Source organism: Canis lupus, chromosome 2, assembly GCF_048164855.1.
Source record: "Canis lupus baileyi chromosome 2, mCanLup2.hap1, whole genome shotgun sequence".
Taxonomy (NCBI): Eukaryota; Metazoa; Chordata; class Mammalia; order Carnivora; family Canidae; genus Canis; species Canis lupus.
In genome coordinates, this window is record NC_132839.1 from 15,928,330 (window position 1) to 15,949,781 (window position 21,452).

Genomic DNA, 21,452 nt, shown 5'->3' on the forward strand with positions numbered 1-21,452 from the left:
AAAATTCTCCAAATATGAGCAAACCAATTCGCCATGATCAAGTGGGATTTATTTCCAGGATGCAAGAGTGGTTCAATTTTCACAAATCAATCAACATGATACATCACATCAATAAGAGAAAGGATAAAAATCATGATTATTTCAATAGATGCAGAAAAAGCATTTCACAGATTACAATATCTATTCATGAAAAAACCTCTCAACAAAGTAGATTTAGAGGGAGAATACCTTAACATAATAAAGGCCATTTATGAAAAACCCAGAGCTAACATCGTCCTTAATGGTAAAAAATGGACAGCTTTACCTCTATGATCAAGAACAAGGATGTCCTTCCTCTCTCACCACTTTTATACAACATAGTACTGTAAGTCCCAGTCATGTACTCAAACAAGCTAAAAAGAACTAAAAGGCATCCAAATTTGAGAGGCAGAAGTAAAACTTTCACTGTTTATAGATAACATGATAGTGTATATATATAGAAAAACTACACCAAAAAACTACTAGAACTGATGAATGAATTCAGTCAAATCCCAGGATACAAAATCAATATACAAAGATGTTTTATTTCTATACATTAAGAAAACAATTCCATTTAAAAATGCACCAAAAAGAATAAAATTACAGGAATACATTTAACTAAGGAAGTGAAAGACCTGTACTTCAAAAACTTTAAGACATTGATGAAAGATACTGAAGAAGATACAAAGAAATGGAAAGATATTCCATGCTCATGCATTGGGAGAACCAGTATTGTTAAAATATTCATACTATTCAAAGCAATCTACAGATTTAACACAATCCCTAGGAGAATATAAAGTTTTCCTAAAACTAGAAAAAAATAATGCTGAAATTTATACAGAAACACAGAAGACCTCAAATAGCCATAGCATAAAAAGAATAAAACTGGAGGTTTCACAGGACGCCTTAGTGGCCCAGTCAGTCAAGTGTCCAGCTCTTGGTTTTGGTCAGGTCATGATCTCCAGGTTATGAGATTAACCCCTGCATTGGGCTCCATGCTCAGCACAGAGCTGCTTGAGATTCTCCCCCTTCCCTACACCCCCCACCCCCACTTGCATGCTCTTTCTCTAAATAAGTAAAATCTTAAAAAAACAAAACAAAACAAAAAAACACTGGAGGTATCTCAGTACTAGATTTCAAGGTTTATTACAAAGTTGTAGTAATCAAAATAGTATGGATACAAAGACACATAGGTCAATGGAACAGAGTAGAAAGCTCAGAAATAAACCCATAATTACAAAGTCACTTAATCCACTGCAAAGAAGGCAAGAATATATGAGAAGACAATCTCTTCAACAAACGGTGCTGGGAAAAGTGGACAGCTATATGCAAAAGAATGAAACAGGACCACTTTCTTACACCATACACACACACAAAAACAAAATGGGCTAAATGTGAGACCTGAAACCATAAAATTCCTAGAAGAAACCATAAAATTCCTAGAAGAAAACACAGGCAGTAATCTCTAACATCAGCTGCAGAAACATTTTTCTAGGTATGTCTCCTAAGGTAAGCAAAACAAAAACAAAATTAAACTATGGGAATTGCATCAAAATAAATGAAAAGACAAACAATGGGAGAAGATATATGAAAATGATGTATATAATAAGAGGTAAATATCCAAAGTATATTAAGATTTTTTTTTTAAGACTTTATTTATTTATTCATGAGAGACAGAGAGAGAGGCAGAGACACAGGCAGAGGGAGAAACAGGCTCCATGCAGGGAGCCTGACGTGGGACTTGATCCCAGGTCTCCAGGATCACGCCCTGGGCTGAAGATGGCACTAAACCACTGAGCCACCAGGGCTGCCCAAGTATATCAAGAATTTATGGAACACCACCCAAAAAACAAATAATCCCCTAAAAATGGGCAGAAAATGGAGTGCCTGGGTGGCTCAGGCAGTTAAGCATCTGCCTTTGGCTCAAGCCATGATCTCCGGGTTCTGGGATTGAGTCTCACATGGGGCTCCCTGCTCAGCTCCCCCTCTCCCCCCCGTTACCCACTTGTGCTTGCTTTCTCTAATGTGCTCTCTCTCAAATGAACAAGAAATTTTTTTTTTAATTTTGTTTAGATTTTATTTATTTATTCATGAGAGAGAGAGAGAGAGAGAGAGAGGGGGGAAAGACACAGGCAGAGGAAGAGTCAAGCACCATGCAGAGAGCCTGATGTGGGACTCGATCCCGGGACCCCGGGGTCACGCCCTGGACCAAAGGCACGCGCCAAACCGCTGAGCCACCCAGGCGTCCCGAACAAGAAATTAAAAAAAAAAAAAAAAAAAAAAAAAAGGGCAGATGATATGAAAAGACATTTCTCCAAAGAGGACATGCAGATGGCCAAAGATGTATGAAAAGATGCTCAACATCACTAATCATCAGAGAAATGCAAATCAAAACTACAATGAGATTATCATTTCACATATAACAGAATGGTCAAAATCAGAAACACATGAATCAAGTTTGGCAAGAACACAGAGAAAAAGGAACCTTCATGCAACTGGTGGTAATGCAAGCTGGTACAGCCACTGTGGAAAATAGGGAGGCTCTTCAAAAAATTTTAAAAATTAAAAATTATGATCCAGTAGTCTGCTACTGGGCATTTGCCCAAGGGAAATGAAAACACTAACTGGAAAAGATATATGCACTGTGTTTACTGCAGCATTATTTATAATAGCCATGGTATGGAAGCAACCCAAGTATGCATTTAGACATGAATGAATAAAGATGTGGTAGATATAAAGGAATATTACTCAGCCATAAAAAAACATAAAATCTTGCCATTTGCAACAATATGGATGAACCTAGAGGGTATAATGCTAAGTGAAATAAATCAGTCAGAGAAAGCCAAATACCACATATAAACTAACAAAGAAAAAAAGATACAAATAAAAGAAACCAAACTCTTAAATATACAGAACAAACTGGTCATTGCCAGAGGGGAGGAAGATGGGTGGATGGCAATAATTGATGATGGGAATTAATGCGTACACTCATCATGATGAACAATGAGTACTATGAAGAACTGCTGAATCTTTATATTGTTATATCTGAAACTAATAGAACCTTGTATGTTAATCAAAATTTTAAAAAGCTTAAAAAATTGAGCACTTTTGAGAAAGTAAGAAGTTGATGTGAGTGACAAACTTAACTGAAAAGAAAGGGCAAAATTTTTGTACTGGCATAAGTTACAAGTTAATTAGGAGTTGGCTAAATATTCGTGGGGTGCAGAATGGAGGTATATTTAGGCAGAGAAAATATAAGAGCAAAGAAATAGGAAATGAAAAAGAGTTCAGTCACCGGGCCCTTTTGGGAAAATAATGAAGATGGGAAGGAGACACAGCACGTAAATCACGGAAGGTCTTACATGTTTTGCTAAGGAGTTTCAAGGGTCTCTTATACATGATATGTAAGTTAACTGAAAATGGTCATCTGGAAAATGACACATCATTTTGGAAAGAGTATCCTGAGGTACTTTGGAAGATAAAGGGAAAAAAAGTAGAATCAAGAGCAATAAAGCAGGTATTGCAATAGTTTAATAAGAAACAATGAGGGCTTTTAAATAATGGTGATGATAGTAAAGAAAAGAAGCAGATTTGGAAATTAGGAAGCACATCAGCCCCATACCCCATATATCCTCACATTCGATACCAGTGCTGGGCTAGTACTGTTGTTGTGTTAGAAATTGTGTTTATATCTCAGTCACCTTCAAAAGTGAAGGAAATGTTTTTTATTTATCTTTTTATCCCCAGAGTGTAGCATAGTGCCTGGCTCCCAATAAGTACTCAATAAACATTTGTTGAAAGAATGAATAAATGCATGCTACCCAGATGATTATCTCACTTCAAATATATCATAACCAAGAAAGAAAATGAATCTTTATCATCTCAAAGAGATACGCAGAGTTCAAGCCTTTTCCTAGCTAGTCAAATATCCTTTCTCTCACTACTAGGAGCCTTAAAACTGAACACTTGGATAAAAATAAAGTACTTTCTAGACAAAAGCAGGCTGAATCAGATACATGCAGCTATCAGAGAAGAAAAACAATTTGTGATTTTGGTAGAAGAGAAATAAAAGGATTTCCAGAGAAACATTTTCAAGACAAAGGAAAAATCTAGGAAGATGACATGCAGAGACATGAAAGGGATGACTAGGAAATAGCTTCAAAATTCAGATTTCTAGCTGAAAAAAATGTAACAAAAAACACCAGAAGAGATAATGTATACAAGTGTTTATACTTTGATTATCAAAATTTGATAACCATATTCAATAAATTTTAATTAGATTTTAAAATAATATGTACACACATTGTTAAATAAAAACAATAAGAAATGAAAACAATGATTTGGCTTTCCTGTTTCATGTATTCATTAATTAAAAAAAAATTTTTTTTGCAAAATAAACTAAATGACAAACATGACCAATCTAGACTTAGTCCTTTCATTTTTAATTTTTTTTATTTTCATATTCTATTTTTTTTGAGGGTGGGGGAGAGAGAGAGAGAGAGAGAGAGATAATGCACAAGTAGAGAGAGGGAGAGTGTGAATCCCAAGATGGCTCCATGCCCAGCATGGCACCCAACATGGGGCTCAATCTCATGACCCTGAGATCATGATCCAAGGCGAAATCGAAAGTCAGATGCTTAACTGACTGAGCCACCCAGGTGCCCCTGGATTTGGCCCTTTTGTAAGAGGTTTACAATAAATATAATACACAAACATAAACACTTTTTTCAAAAGTAAAATTTACTTATTTCATTTGTATCCAAAACATAACACAGCACAATTATGAGATAAAATTTAGTATCCTCACATGTCAAATTCCTTACCTGATAAGCACTTCAATTAGAGACCATGCTCCTTTCATACAAGTTGGACACTGAAACAGCTCCAGGTAATATCGCGACATGGCTGGAGACTTCCAAGGAGGATGTAGGTGAAGGAGAGCTGACAATATATGAAAGTATCGGCCAGAAAATGTATCTATGTTATCCTATTATTTAAAAATAAATAAATAATTATAACTAAAAGTACACTTTCACCAGTTAATTCAGTCTAAAACTATAATAACTCTGACCTACCTTTCTGGCCAAACATATGTGTTTGGACAAAAGAAATCAATTGGAAGTTATAATATTTGGCTAGTGAAATACTACAACTGAGAAAGGCACATTCTAAAGACATTGGGTAATCCCAGCTATTGAGACTACTAAGAAATGTTCATTTTACTTTTCATGATTATAGTGAGATTGAGAGTTCCCAGATTAAAAAAAAAAAAAAAAAAAGAAAAGAAAAAGAGTTCCCAGATGTGATCTGAAAGGAATTAAAGGTATGAAGCTCTTCATGTTATCACCAACATTAGTCTGACACAGCTTACACCTGTTATTTCTTCAAATTGGCACTGTGATGAACATAATTAGAAAGCTACCTTTGAAAAGCTGTTCTTAGTTTTCACAGTTTAAGGAATATGTTTATTATCTTTGTGTACTGTGAATAAAAATGATTATTATCACTGTATAAATGGCTTTCTAGATCACTCTTACCAGATTTTTATGTTAGATACTTCACTGCCACAGAAAAAATTCAGATAAATTTTTCCCAAGATAAAATTATCTTGGAGATTCTAAGAAAATAAATTAAATCACTCAGAGTAGTAACTAGAAAATAGTTTAAAAATAGGAATGGGCATCTCAGGTGTCCTCACTGGGACCCACCAAAGAGAGTTGATGTCCAGTCCTATAATCCTTATGGGGGGAGATCCACAGTCCTACCTGGATACACACAGGAAAACAGGCCTTCACAAAAGTGCAATCTCTTAGGTTCATGATGGGGTTATTCAGAATGAACACCCAATGGAGATAGACTCTTCTCCCCTCTGCACCTTCTTCTGCATCAACTGCCCTGAAGCTGTACCTTCCTCCTCCCCAATAGTAGAATATACTTCTCCACTCTAATCCAGGGTCTGAGGGATTGCAGAATGACTCAATTTCTTTGGTGCATTTATAAAATAGTTCACTTGGTGATGACAGGGAAGATCACCGACAGTACTGCCCTGCTTTTTCTGACATCCTGTACCAGGTAATTGTGTTTTTTTAAGTCTTATAATATATAATCGGCATAATTTCACCTCCTCAATTTGGACGAATTCTGGGACATAACCAAGATCAGACTAGATCTCCATGAACTCACCGAAGGAAAATAACCCTTGTGAGATGACCCTACAGCACTCAACACTTTCTTTTGTGACAACCAGTCCTTGCTGTTTAACTTAAAATTTCTGTAACTCCATTAAGAGTCCATTTTGTCTCTCATTGTGAGGTCAGTTCTATATGACCGTTATCTAATAAAGTGTGATTTTTTAGTAAATGTTTTATAGTAACTCCAAATACAAAATATACCATAAATAAATAAATAAAAGAAATAAACTGTAATAAATGGGTACTATATTTCTATTAAAATGACGGAAAAATACTGAAAAGAGAAAATAAGCTGTAAATATATAAAAAATGAGAATGTTCACATTTTAACATTCTCTCAAGAATTATAAACCCTTAAGTCTGTTCTCACCTGTAGAATGTTCTCTAGTAGAGCATGAAGAAGGCATACAGGAGGGATATAATGTGCTTGTAAAGAGGAAAGTTCTTCAATTGCTTCTTTAAAAAACTGTCCTTCTATGAGACTTTCAATTAAATTCAATACACCCCTGGGAAATTCAGCATTTTTAACCTAAAAAAAAAAAAAAAGATTCTATGGCTCAAAGAAGAAAAAATTCTGGGAGCAAATCTTGAATAAGGACACTTAAAATTTTCTTATCTGTAAAATGAAGATAATTCCTGTCTTCACAACTTCACGATTGTTACGTGGTTAAGATTATCTTACTTTATTGTTCTGTAACTATAAGGTGCTACAAAATATACATTATTAGTTGATTTATTATTCTCTGTTGCCTTAAATAGTAAGGGGAAATATCACTAAAAGAAAACTTTGAAAGACATTTGCAAAGTATAGCTGATCATGAGGAAACTTCAGGGAGATCTATAGCTACACATAGTTCTTTAGAGGCAAAATTATGTTTTAGTCTTTTTTTTTCTTTTAAACTTAAAAGCAAACTATATCCATTAAGATATACTATACTAAATATATTAAGATATTATTAAGCACAGTATTTGCAAAAGGTTACAACTGCTATAGTGTCACAGAATCACTCTGAGGATGCACATTAATATAACTCATGAAATACATTCCCCTTGGTCAAAATGTTTTGAACAGTAAAAATAACTAAACTGAATTAGTGGAGAATCAAAAATACTCTGAAAGACTACATGAAATAAATTCTAAAGAAATGAATAATGATATAAAGGAAATAATATACTTTTAAAATATTATATTGAAAATTTAATCCAGAAGTAATTGTGAAAGCCATGGAATGTGATAACCGTGGTACATAACTCCTCCATGATGAGCACAAGTTTTTAATTCTTATCAGTTTGCACTACCATATATAATTTTTCTGGAGCTTTGACAGAATAGTTTTCTTTTTCATTTCTGATTAGAGAAAGTGCATTTCAAATTTGATAGGAAGCTTTGTTATACAGACAACATATTCCTTTATATCAAAGTAACTAAAAACATCAAAACACAAAGCTTATTTTTTGACTCCATCACCACCCTACTCCAAGCCCCTTACCTCGATGTTGTACACTGGTTGTTTATCTATTCTAATGCAGCTGTATCTGATAGCCTACAAAACAGCAACCATATTACCAAAATTAAGCATCTTTTTAGATATAAAAACACATTTCAGTATATAAAAAATAAAACCGTGGGCAAACTTACACAATAGACTCAGGAGCACTTTAATAGCTGTAATTGATCTGATACTGATAAACATTTACTCAGACTAGTATCTTCCATCATTTTTAAAAAAATATTTTATTCATTTATTCATGAGATAGAGAGAAAGAGAGGCAGAGACACAGGCAGAGGGAGAAGCAGGCTCCATTGTAAGGAGCCCGAAGTGGGACTCGATCTCGGGACTCCAGGATCATGCCCTGGGCTGAAGGCAGGAGACAAACCCCTGAGCCACCCAGGGATACCCTTCTTCTATCATTTAAAATAGCAGTCTCATGAGTGAACATTCTCTATTCTTTCTAAAAAATGCAGTCATATTCACTTTGAAGACCTGAAGAGGTCCACTGTCCTTAGTATTTTAATAATTAGAAATATAAATGAGAATATTTTGTATAAAAGTCCACAGAAGAAAAAAAATGTAGTCATGTTTCCTATATAGTAACATATGCATATGTAGTCTTCCTATATCATTTTTTTAAAAAAGATTTTACTTATTTATTCATGAGAGACACACACAGAGAGAGAGAGAGAGAGAGAGAGAGAGAGAGGCAGAGACACAGGCAGAGGGAGAAGCAGGCTCCATGCAGGGAGCCTGACGTGGGACTCAATCCGGGGTCTCCAGGATCACGCCCTGGGCTGAAGGCGGTGCTAAACCGCTGAGGCACCAGGGCTGCCCATTCCTGTATCATCTTAATACACCTGGAATTATATATTTGTTTAAAGGATTATACTGGAGAAATACTTGTAACCAACATAAAAAGAGATATTGTTCTCATTATATATGGAGTTCTAGATACAATGATATAAAATAACCTAACGAAAACTGAAAAAGAATGTAAGTAAGTAGGTGACAAAGACACAAATGGCAAGTAAAGGTATAAAATATGCTCAAACTTGCTACTGCCAAAGAAACACAAATTAGAACAATGATAAAGCTTTGGCGTCCACCTAGAATGTAGAAGTGAACACCCATAACCCCCTGAGTAAGGGAACAGGAAAACAAAATCTTTATCACTGGAGAAAGAAAAGATCATGGTCCCAGATCATTAGCAATTCTCTACCACTGGGGGCAGGCAAGATCACCGAGAAGATCCTCCCCCGCCCCCCAACTCTGAAGGCTGAGCCAGGAAAACAGAAAAGGGCCTCATTCTTTTATCAGGCTAGCAAGCATTTTACTTTTTAATTTTTTATTCTTTTTTAGAGAGGAAGACAGAGAAAGAGAGAAAAGGGGGTAAGGTAAAGAGACAAATCTTAAGCAGGCTCCATTGAACATGGAGCTGGACACTGGGCTAGATCTCAGAACCCAAAGATCATCATGGTCTATAAACATCTAATTTATCCATAGCTTCACTGAGCTATAAATGGCAGAGAATTCAGCATATTTATTAAATGTACAAATACATTACTGTTCATAACAATTTAATAAACTGAGAAAATGTTAAGATACATTAAAGATAATGAGTCATAACTATTATTATTGTTTTTTGGTTCTATTAGAGAAGGATAGGAAACTATAGAAAATTTTAGTATGCCAAGCTCTACCTGAGCTCTGTATATGTGCTTCCTTAAGTCATTTTTTATTTCAGCAATATCCACATCTGTCTCGACATCCTTGGTTTTTGATTCTTTGGCACGATCAGCAAAAACAGAATTCTTCATTTCTTTCTGCATACATGTGAAAGTACTTTAGACAGTGTATTAAAGACATTATCACAAAGGTTAAGTACCATAAAAAAACAAGAGAATACAAGAACACATTCATGCAGCATTGTCAACAACAAAGATCCTTACAATCATATTTTATAAAAATTACACAATGTATTTAACTCAACAGCAAAGAAACAATCCAATCATGAAATGGGCAAAAGATATGAACAGAAATTTTCACTAAAGAAGACATACACATGGCCAATAAGCACATGAGAAAATGCTCTGCATCGCCTTCCATCAGGGAAATACAAATCAAAACCACCTCATACCAGTGAGAATGGGAAAATTAACAAGACAGGAAACAACTGTTGGAGAGGATGTGGAGAAGGGGGAACCCTCTTGCACTGTTGGTGGGAATGTGAACTGGTGCAGCCACTCTGGAAAACTGTGTGGAGGTTCCTCAAAGAGTTCAAAATAGAACAGCCCTACGACTCTGCAATTGCCCTGCTGGGGATTTACCCCAAAGATACAGATGCAGTGAAATGCCAGGACACCTGCACCTTGATATTTATAGCAGCAATGTCCACAATAGCCAAACTGTGGAAGGAGCCTCGGTGTCCATAGACAGATGAATGGATAAAGAAGATGTGGTCTATGTATACAATGGAATATTATTCAGCCATTAGAAACGACAAATACCCACCATTTGCTTCGATGTGGATGGAACTGGAGGGTATTACGCTGAGTGAAATAAGTCAATCGGAGAAGGACACATATATGGTCTCATTCATTCGGGGAATATAAAAATTAGTGAAAGGGAATAAAGGGGAAAGGAGAGAAAATGAGTGAAAATATCAGTGAGGGTGACAAAACATGAGAGACACCTAACTCTGGGAAATGAACAAGGGGTGGTTGAAGGGGAGGTGGGCGGGGGGGTTGGGGTGACTGGGCACTGAGGGGGGCACTTGGCAGGATGAGCACTGGGTGTTATGCTAAATGTTGGCAAATTGAACTCCAATAAAAAAAAATTTTTTTTAAATTACACAATGAAATAAAAAGTTTTAAAAAAAGGTAAACATTTTAATTTGCAGTTTTACCTGGGTAAAAGAGGTTCCCAAGGTTTTAACCTGTTCCCAATCTTTGGTGGGAAGGAAGTATTCCCCAACCCCTTTGTTGACATAGTCCCATATAACACAATTCATTATTTATCTTTATCTTTTTTTTTCTGGAGATCCTTCTGAATATATGTATATGAACATGCTGTAGTTTAGATAAAATGAAGTTATACTCTAGAATAATTAACTCAAGAAGGACCTCTTGATTCAAAAGACAAGCTATTAAAAATGATCTGTATTATACCAGGAAAGAGCAAGATAAAAACTAAAATTTAGATTAGAATACATTACCCAAATCATATACACATGTAGTCCTAAGGTATTTTTCATTTTAGAAATTTTAGCTTCTTTGTTTCTTCTTTTTTGTGACATTCAGGCAAAACATAAGATACTTGAATATCCTGATTATTAATTCACATTTCCTCATGTATGCATGTTAAAAATACTGTCCTTATAAGCCAAAGTTAATTATAACATTAGTCATGAATATAACAGATCAACTGAAAATAGGTTATATTTGACACATTAAGCATAAATTATGAAAATAAGATTATGTCTATAATATGGAAGCCAAAGAAAATGACCTGTTTAGCTTAGTTTATAAAATTTTACCTGATCTCTGTATACGTGCTTTCTTGAGGTACTTCTAATTTTGTTATGTTCGATGTCTTTCCTGGAATCTCTTTCATTTTCTTTTTTGCGTTTTTTCCTCAAAGTATAGCTCCTTTGTATATCTTCATCCTTTTTCTTAATTTCCTTCTACAAGTATTTAGACAATTAAATCTCAACATGAATGACAGGTTACAAAATCCAAATAAAACTCAAGAGTCTGACTTACAACGTAAGTATACCACATTAAAAAAATAATAGTTTCATATAAGAGGAAATTTCATTCATTGTTAAAGCAGATATACATTAATAAAACATTTTGGAAAACAGCTGGGCATCACCTATTCCAGTTAAACGTGCACAATCCTTATTATGACCCAGCAAATCCACCCCAAAGAATATATGCTAGAGCAACTCTTGAACATGTGCACCAAGAGTGAAGGAAGAAAATGTTCATGGCACAACGTTCATACTGCAAAAACCAAGCAAACACAAACCAAGAAAATGAATCCCAAATTTACTTATATCAGTTAAGTAAAATGGTTAAGATACAGCTGTAACTCAATGGATCAATTAAACATTATATACATACTGGTGAAAAAAAAAAAAGAAAAGAAAAAAAGCAAGTCACAGAACACTATCAACACCACAAACTAGAAAAAGTTTGTTAACAAATTTAAACAATATATTGCTAGAGATAAGTACATAGCTGGCAAAACTGTAACGAAATGCAAGAAAACAACACAAATGCCAAGATAGAGGGCACCCACGGGTAAGAGGGAGAAAGAGGATAGTTTGGAAATGACACAGTGGGATCTTAAACTGGTCATGCTGTTTCTTAACCTAGCTGGTGCATACATAGCACTCTTTTGTATTCTCTTTCACACTGTGCATGAACACCTTATAAATTTTTGAACATGTAATTCAGAAGGAACAATTTTATGAATATCATTCCACTTGATAAATTTAGAAAAGTTTTAAAATATAAATTATTTTTCACTTAGGTCTTACCTGAGTTCCACATGTGTGTCTTCTTAAGGCATCTCTCATTTTAACAAATTTTAAACCTTTCCTGGAATCTCTGAGTTTTTCTTTTTTGTGATGTTCAGTCAAAAGAGAACTAACATTAACATCTTCATTGTGATTTTGGATTTCTTTCTACACACATGTAAGAATACTTCAGTTAGACTGTGGATGAAACACAGCCTTAACACAACCAGTGCAAGTCACAATAGAAAAACCCACTCAGGAAGGTAGGTTTTCTAAAACATATATACAAGATTAACTATATAGCAAAGAGCCCTTTAAGTTGTATTACATCTTAGTTACGCTAAAATGAAGCTGAGAAATGTAGATTTTTAGTTCAGAAAGGTTTATATTATGTTCACATACACATTTCATGTAGGTACTTTCATTAACAGAATTTGGTTATCTTCATTTTATTTTTCCAAATATTTCTAAAAATAATTTTAGATTGTAGATCAAATAAGAGTCTTGCCGTGTTAGGTACATCAAATAAAAACACCTCAAAATATCATTTTACAGAACATATAGGTATAATAAAAAGTGGAGTAAGGAGTATTAAAACCATATTGTTTATTCATTATATACTTATATATGCATTATGTTATATATATTCATTTTTATTAGTTACAGGTATACAGTATAGTGATTCAATAATTCTATACATTACTCAGTCTCATCATACCAAGTGTGATCTTAATCCCCTTTACCTATCTCATCTATCCTCCTCCCACCTCCCCTCTGGTGACCATCAGTTCTCTAGGTTCAGGAGCCTTTTTTGGTACCATGAAACTTGTTTTAAAAAACAGAAATTTCTACTTCAATTTCATTGTTCTACAATATAAATCGATGTATTTTCATAATTTCCACATCTTTCACGTAATCTCTATTTGATTCTTTTTTTTCCATGTTAAAAAAAACCCTAAGTTTATTTTAGCAACTCCATCATTTAACATTCCTTTCTGAATTCTTATATGTGTGGCTTACGATTCATTTTTCTCAAATTAGCTCAAAAAGCCTCATATAAAGACCACTTACACATACATGTAGTTCATCATAGAAAGCAGTCTTGTAAGTCACATAAATATCAACTGTACTTTGGAAAGGCCAGAAAAAATTCCATTAATATTTTAATCTATTATAAAGTTTTACCTAATTTCTCCATATATAATTTAAAGCACTGTTGAGTTTATCAAGTTCCAAACAGTTCTTCAAATTCTCTTTGTAAAATTTTTGACAGGTACACTATAAGCAGAATTTTTAATTTCTTTCTATTAACATTTGACAATATTTTAGTTTAGGGGCACCTAGATGGTGCAGTCAGTTGAGCAACCACTCTTGGTTTTGGTTCTGGTCGTGATCTTAGGTTCGGGAGACTGAGCTCCTCGTGGGGCTCCACTCAAGTAGGGAATCTGCTAGTTTCCCTTTCCCTCTGTCCCTGCCCACCTAGTGTGCCCTCTCTCTCTCACACATAAATAAATAAATTTTTAAAAATTTAGTTTAGGGTAATAATAATAGGCAAATGATTTGGTAAATCAACTAAAGAGTCTGATTTGTTAAGATTTATTTATTTATTTGACAGAGTGCATAAGCAGGAGAAGCAGCAGAGGGAGGAGAAGCAGGCTCTCTGCTGAGCAGGGAGCCCAATGAGGGGCTCGATACCAGGGCCCCGGGATCATGACCTCAGCAGAAGGCAGATGCTTAACCAACTGAGCCACTCACACACTCCAAGAGTCTATTGTATAAAACACAGTAGGAATTTCAGTATAATTAAACATTAGCTATTCTAGCCTTTTTTTGGTTGCTATTTGGTAAGTTTTACATGAGAGCCACATATATGCTTTCTTATTCTCCTTTTCATTGCTCCAAGTTCAGTCTTTCTTGTTCTTCTTATTAAATCAAAATAGAATTCATTTGTGTCATTCAAAAAAATTTTGTTTTATATGCAGCAAAATACTAAACTTTAGATCAGGAATCATGAACATACATATTGCTGTCAGAGAAGAATTCTTTATAAGAAACAGATTTATATTAAACATTCAGGGGAATTTTAAGTAATTCTCGTGTTGAAAACACACTACATATTAGGAACTGTGTGTTTCTATATGCATTATTTCAGTAAGAGTCTCAAAAATAGAGACATAGGGCAATATCTTGAATAAGCTCAAATCATAGATGATAAAACAGAGAACTGGGTTCAAATACTAGCTCTAATTTCAAAATTCGTCTCATTTCTTCCATATATTTCCTCTCAATTATGTAAGAACCAGAAATGTACATTTTTTGGCCCATAAACAGTTTTACCTGGGTTCTACACATGGTCTCTTTTAAGGCACCTTTCATTTCAAGAAATCCCATATCTTTCCAGAAATCTTTGTTTTTTTCCTGATTGCCATGTTTATGCCAAACAGAATTGCTCTGGGAATCTTCATCATTCTGAATTTCTTTCTGTACGTATATATAAATGGTTCAGACAATCAATTAAGCATGATTTCAACAACATGTACTTTTTGTTATGCAACTTCACCTAACTGCAAAAGTAGGTAAAAATCCCCTCTTCTAAATCAAAAGCTATTTAGACAGAAGTAAATTCTTTCAAGAAAAATAATTCAAAACAAAGGTCCTAAATAATAAAGTGATTTCTGTGTATCCTCAAAAAAAAATGCTCTACTGGTCTAGTAACAATCAGTTCTTTTCGTGAATAATCATGAATGGAATTATTTTATCCAGTTCCTGTCAGAGTTAAAGGTACAATACAGACTAAAAAAAGGTTTCAGATTATAGATTACTTCTGGTTATTTTTCAGCTTTTTACTGATAAAACTTCTTGTCTGCAAGTCTTCTACACACATAGAGGAAAAGAGGCTTGAGAGATGAATTCGCAGCTCTTATTTTACTTGAATAGCAATAAACAATTATTTTCACCTATCTCTATCTCAAATATTTAAATTTCTCTTGCCAAGAAATCCAAACTGAATTTATAAAACACCTACTAATGATGTTAAAGACACTTGCATATGTACCTAAACAAAGAAATCTATAAGTTCAGTAAGATAAAGAGATGGAAGTAAAGAGGAGTTCATGATGTATCCCACAATGTACTTAAAGAAGGGTATTCAGAGACTCACTACCTTTATATAGACAGCAGAGAACCACTGTTCTTTTAGGGAACAATGATGATATAAGCTGAAATACATAAGGCCTATGGTATCATCTTTGGTTCCCTATGTAGATATGAGGGTCTTTTAGCAGGCTGCAATCTTCCAATCAAAGAATAATTCCTGCGAGTACCTGACTTTCTTCAGCTACTCAAGAAAGTAAAACTGAAAACTAAGAAAAATGAAGACTTTTCTTCCTTCCTATTCCAGAGATCAAAGAAATACTATGAATGTACAAACAATTTTTGTTAAGGACAACTTGAAGTGGGATATAATTGAGTATCTGGCTTTAAATTTAAACCTGGTTGACAATGAGAGGATAAAATCCTTAAAAACCCAGATCATCAAGAAAGGTCTAAAATACAGAATGAGTTAATCCCATATAGATTCCAGTAACACAGAATACACAAAAGGGCATGCTATTATCAGTAACAACTAGGTAAGAACATATTGTTTTGTTTTGTTTTGTTTTTTATTTATGATAGTCACAGAGAGAGAGAGAGAGAGAGAGAGAGAGAGAGAGAGAGAGGCAGAGACGTAGGCAGAGGGAGAAGCAGGCTCCATGCGCCGGGAGCCCGACGTGGGATTCAATCCCGGGTCTCCAGGATCGCGCCCTGGACCAAAGGCAGGTGCCAAACCACTGCGCCACCCAGGGATCCCAGAACATATTGTTTTCTAATCCTGAATATATTAACTTACCTATCCATTGCAGATGTAGATATTGACCTGTGACTTAGAGATGTACTATGCAAACACCCTACATAAATTAACTAATTAAAAAATATAACCTGTGACATTTATTTATTTTTTTTAAGATTTTATTTATTTATTCATGAGAGACACAGAGAGAGAGGCAGAGACACAGGCAGAGGGAGAAGCAGGCTCCATGCAAGGAGCCTGACGTGGGACTCAATCCCAGGTCTCCAGGATCACGCCCTGGGCTGAAGGCGGCGCTAAACTGCTGAGCCACCTGGACTGCCCAAACTATGACACTTAGAAGGTTTATAAAATAACCTACTTTTTATAGTTAAATGATCATTGTCTATTTTTTTTAAAGGGTCTTTTATTTTTTTTTTTAATTTTATTTATTTATGATAGTCACAGAGAGAGGCAGAGACATAGGCAGAGGGAGAAGCAGGCTCCATGTAGGGAGCCCGACGTGGGATTCGATCCCGGGTCTCCAGGATCGCGCCCTGGGCCAAAGGCAGGCGCTAAACCACTGCGCCACCCAGGGATCCCCGATCATTGTCTATTTTTTCCAAATCACCCAAGTAATTGACTACTTATAATGAAATATATAGAAATTATTTTATTTATCTGTAAATATTCATTTCTTATTCCTTATTTTATAAATACTTCTTTAGTGACAACTGTGTATAGGCATTGGGTTGTCTCCTACACGACCTATGAAAAAAAGGGCCTTGTCTGCCTCCTAATAATACATTATATAGTGTAATGCTTTGTTCCAAATATATGATCAAACGCCTACTTATACAGTAAATTATTCTATTGTTTAGGAGTAGAGCAGCAGAGTGTGGCAATGATAGTTGGTGTGGCCTCTAATTCAGCTATGTGATAGGGTTTACTATTTTGTACTAAGTATAGATAGACTCTGGTCTCTAGGTCATATTCCTGGATTCAGCCAAGGCATTTTCCATACAACTTGAATTAATTCATGACACAGGATGCATAATCAGAGAGGTCAAGAGTGTTTTACATGGTTTCTAACTAGTATCTATACCCTAATTCTTAAATGGTATCTCAAGATCTTATGACTGAGTACTAGTTACAGTACTGCTTACAGCACTAGGTATTTTTAACTACCCAGAAACAGACCAGGTGATAAAAGATACCTAATAATGACAAAAGAGAGTACAGGAAAGGGGGTTCGATTAGTGAAGTCATCAATGTTACTGAGTGCTTGACCTTAAATTTTTGGTCTGACACATGGCAGTTGTAGGAGCATGGGCAAATAATTTAACTTGACTGTACCCCATTTTGCCAACTATAAAATGAGGCTATAATACACAGACCTAAGAACATGATGTTTAAAATAAGGTTAAGGGTACTTTTTGTCCCCCTGTGGTAGACAGTTTCTTTTAATTTTTTAAAAGCTAAATACAAAGATATGATTCCTGGTTGAACCATCAGAGGTTAAGGGTATTTAGGAGTGCCTGGCTGGCTCTGTCAGGACAGTATGCAACTGTTGATCTTGGGTTTATGAGTTCAAGCCCCATGTTGGGTGGAGAAAGAAAGGAAGGATGGAGGGATGGAAAGGAAAGGAAAGGAAAGGAGAAAGGAAAGGAAAAAGGAAAAGAAAGATAAATAGATTGATTAAGGGTATATAATGCTTAGCGGAGGGCTTGATACACAGTAATTTCTCAATAAATATTAATCCAGAATAACAGTTGTAGTAGTTCTCAAAACAGCTACAGTAAGATAGTATTAGCATCTATGTTACAAAATAAGAAATTCAGTCTCATTAAAGGACTCTTAAGACTTATTAGTTATAAATTATTTATTAAAATCTTATTATAATCTTATTATAAATCTGGGTCATAGATCAGTTGATCTGCCACAAAAAAGTTTATGTTTTTTTCCTATTATTCCTACTGTATTTCTGTAAGATTTTTCTGTGGTTTACTTTTATTTTCTTATGGATGAGTCAAAAGAAGTTTTAAGCATTCCTAAGTATCATCTTTTTGTGAGGCCTTCTGTGGACCAACAATTGAGATACATTAGTCATTTGTTCCTCTTAATTCTTTTACCTTGCTTGATTTTGCAATGTACAACACACACTAAAGGGTAATAGTTTTCATGTTCTGCTTTCACCACTAAATACTAAGCACCTCGAAGTCTGACATGTGGTCTATTTATTTTGCCTAGTGCACAGCATAGTACCTAGTACATCAAAAGTTTTCAATAAAGATCTATAAACCTGAACTAAAATAGATTACCAAATCTTTTACTTAGTAGCTTTCCAAAAAAGTAAAAGCAGGTTAAAGAAAACTTTTTTTAAACAATTGCTTCTTATTTTAACTCTGTCATTTTACATGGCAACTGTCGGGATACTACAGAATCCATCTAATGAGGACTGATATACTGTATGCCAAAGTGGTAGAAGAAAAGAAAGACATTACGATGAAGCTATTTTCTTCTCAGAAGTGATCACAAAATGCCTTCTTTATATGGAATAAATAGTCACGAATTCCCAGCTGTCTAATCCAGATCTTTTAAAACAATGTATTCAAAAAAAAAACAATGTATTCTAAAAACAAATGTTAAGTTACGGAGTACCTGCTACTTTTACTTGATATACTATTGCTCCCTTCCAATATTTTAGTAAATGAATCTGAATGCTGTCCAATTATTGCAGTAAAATAAGACTATGGATAAAGCATTTCATATTTTACACTTTATTCATTTCCTTCCATAGAAAAAAGAAAATTCAGGTACTTTTACTAAGCTAGTTAAGAATGGCTTTTATTCTATTAACAATTAAACTGTTCAGATAGGTAGATCAGAGAGGATGCTTTTGGTTGCAAGTAATAGAAAACCAACTCAAAGTAATGTAAATACTATGGATATCTATTATCTCACAACATGGTGATGTGGTCCAGCGCTGAGACAGGTTTCAGGATTGGCTAATCCACCAACTCCAGTATCTCTGCAAGGATCCACATTCTGTCTCTATATTTTGCTATCTACAGGGTTGGTTTCATCTTAAGGCTACTTATCTTCATGGTCAAAAACTGGCTGCTACTAATAATTTAGATTATATTCTTCCATGTTCACATCTAGCAGGAGCCAAGCTGTCAGTGGCTTTCTTCAGAAGGAAAAAGAAACTTCCCAGAAGCTCTTACATATTACTCTTCATGTCTCACAGATCAGAACCATTTCATATGCCCATTCCAAGACCAAACGTTGTCAAGGGCAATGAGATCTGTAGTCCAAGCAGATCCATCTCTTGAAATAAGGTCAAATTTCCAATCTACATTGCTGCTACTCAGTAGGGAAAGGTAATTACAGAATGATATGTCTACTCTTGGAAGACTAAGATATACTTCATAATTTCTCCATTTAACAAAAAATGAGAACCATGTATGTGCCAGGCTTTATGCAAGATGATTCAGATATAACTATAGAAAAGATAGATATCATCTTGATGACATGGTCCTTTGGTTTAGATGGGGAAAACAGACATTAACTAAGTAATCAGCCAGTTGATTCCTTGAAGACATCATTATAACTGGAATTTGAATAATGAACAGAAGGCTGGCAGGCACAGAGAGTGAGAGGACCGAGGAGAATCTTTTAAGACAGAAAATGTAGCTTTTAAGAAGACTGAGGCAGGAAGTAGCTTAGCCTATTTAAGAAAATGGGAGAAAGCAATTTTGTTATAGTATAATCAAGCACTGAAAAAAACTGAGCAGGACACATCTGAAAGGCAGGACTGACAAGAATTCTGTGGGTAGTTTTTAAGCCACGTTAGAAGTTTAGGATTTTATCCTAAAGGCAATGGGAAGCCACTGGAGGGTTTAAGTAGGACAGTGACAAGATTAGAATTGTTTTACACAGTGCATTTTCTGCTCCTTCTGAATGAAGCAGTATGGACTAGAGAAGAAAAAGGTAAGAGTAATAATCAGTATATTACCAAGAGTTAAAAGATAGAGAATAATTAAGAGTGTATTCCAGGAGGGCAGGGGAAAGAGGACGACTTAGTATGATGTTAATATAGGAAGACAGAAGCACCGTGATTCAAGTGTTATTTAAGGTAATAAAATCAATAGGATTTGTTGATTGACAAGATGGCGGGGGGGGGGGGCGGGAGGGAAAGGAAGGTTTCAAGGGTGATATCCAGGTCTCTAACATAAATTATTAGATAAAAGATTAGAGCATCTATTGAGATGGAAACATTTAAGGAGGCTGTATTTCCTAGAAGAACAAGTTTTTAGACATACTGAGGTTTTTCTACCTTCTTAAAAATTCTTACATCCAGAGAAGTTCTTCTAGGGCTGTTCTCATTCAAACAACTTAAGAAGTGGTATTTGGGCTAAGTAGGAAAAAGGAGGTAGAGGAATAGAACAGGAAAATATTTCTAAAACCTTAAAAAGAGCTGCTTATTTTTTTTATGGGAAAATTACCCACAAATTATTAAACAATACTATATACTATAATCCATTGCTATTTTATTTATACTGACATTAAAATGTTAAAATTAGTTTGTAGTAAACATCACTAAAGGACAACTAGAGACTCAAAGACAAATTTTAAATTCAACAAGCAAACTTTTTTTACGTTTATCAAAAATATTCTCAAATGTTTAAATAATTGAGAGCAACTGCCTTTAAAAATATGTCACTTTAATTATAGCTGACCTTGAACAATGTGGGGATTAGGGGCACCAACACCCTCCACAGCTGATTAACATATATTCTATATACTACATGTATTATGTTCTCTATTCTTATAATAAGGTAAGCTAGGAAAAAATGTTATTAAGAAAACCCTGAAAACACATATATAGTACTATACTGAATTACAAAAAAAAATCTGTTTTTAAGTGGATCTATGGAACTGTACTTCTAATCATTGTATTTTTAAAATTCAGAACATATTTTAATTTTTTTCAGAACGTATTTTAATTTTTAACGTATTTCACAATATCAGTATTTTTATAAAATAAACACTCAAAAATGTTTATTGTTTATTTTACTTACCTCTAAAAGAAAATCCCCTAGATACTGAATTGGATAAAATGGAGCCTTAAAATGGTCTTTTTCTTGCTCAGCCTTGATTCTTGCATTACTGGCAATCACATGAGTTATTCCACTCTGTGAGCTTTTTGGTAAAATAACATTTGCTTTTCCAGCCTCCAGAACTCTAAAAATGTAAATAGTATAGAAAGTATTTTTTCTTTTTTTTTTAGTATAGTCAGTTAAATTATCTAAATCAATTACTTTCTAGGAGTAGGAGTAGAACTTTCTGAAAGAATTATTTGAGTGCCATGGAGAATAACTACTGTAGTGATTTCT

At 34.6% G+C, this 21,452-nt stretch overlaps 1 protein-coding gene across 3 annotated transcripts in view; it reads right to left on the minus strand.

Annotated features, from left to right (window-relative positions):
* Positions 1-21,452, minus strand: part of SLF1 (SMC5-SMC6 complex localization factor 1) — an 84,312-nt gene that overhangs the window by 36,186 nt on the left and 26,674 nt on the right. For all 3 annotated transcript variants that reach the window (XM_072791273.1, XM_072791282.1, XM_072791292.1), the window contains 8 exons: positions 21,138-21,300; positions 14,565-14,708; positions 12,249-12,395; positions 11,241-11,387; positions 9,406-9,528; positions 7,700-7,753; positions 6,580-6,738; positions 4,842-5,005 (listed from right to left, as the gene is read on the minus strand). In XM_072791273.1, coding sequence (XP_072647374.1) covers positions 4,842-5,005; positions 6,580-6,738; positions 7,700-7,753; positions 9,406-9,528; positions 11,241-11,387; positions 12,249-12,395; positions 14,565-14,708; positions 21,138-21,300 — 1,101 coding nt within the window. The remainder of the gene's footprint in view (positions 1-4,841; positions 5,006-6,579; positions 6,739-7,699; positions 7,754-9,405; positions 9,529-11,240; positions 11,388-12,248; positions 12,396-14,564; positions 14,709-21,137; positions 21,301-21,452) is intronic.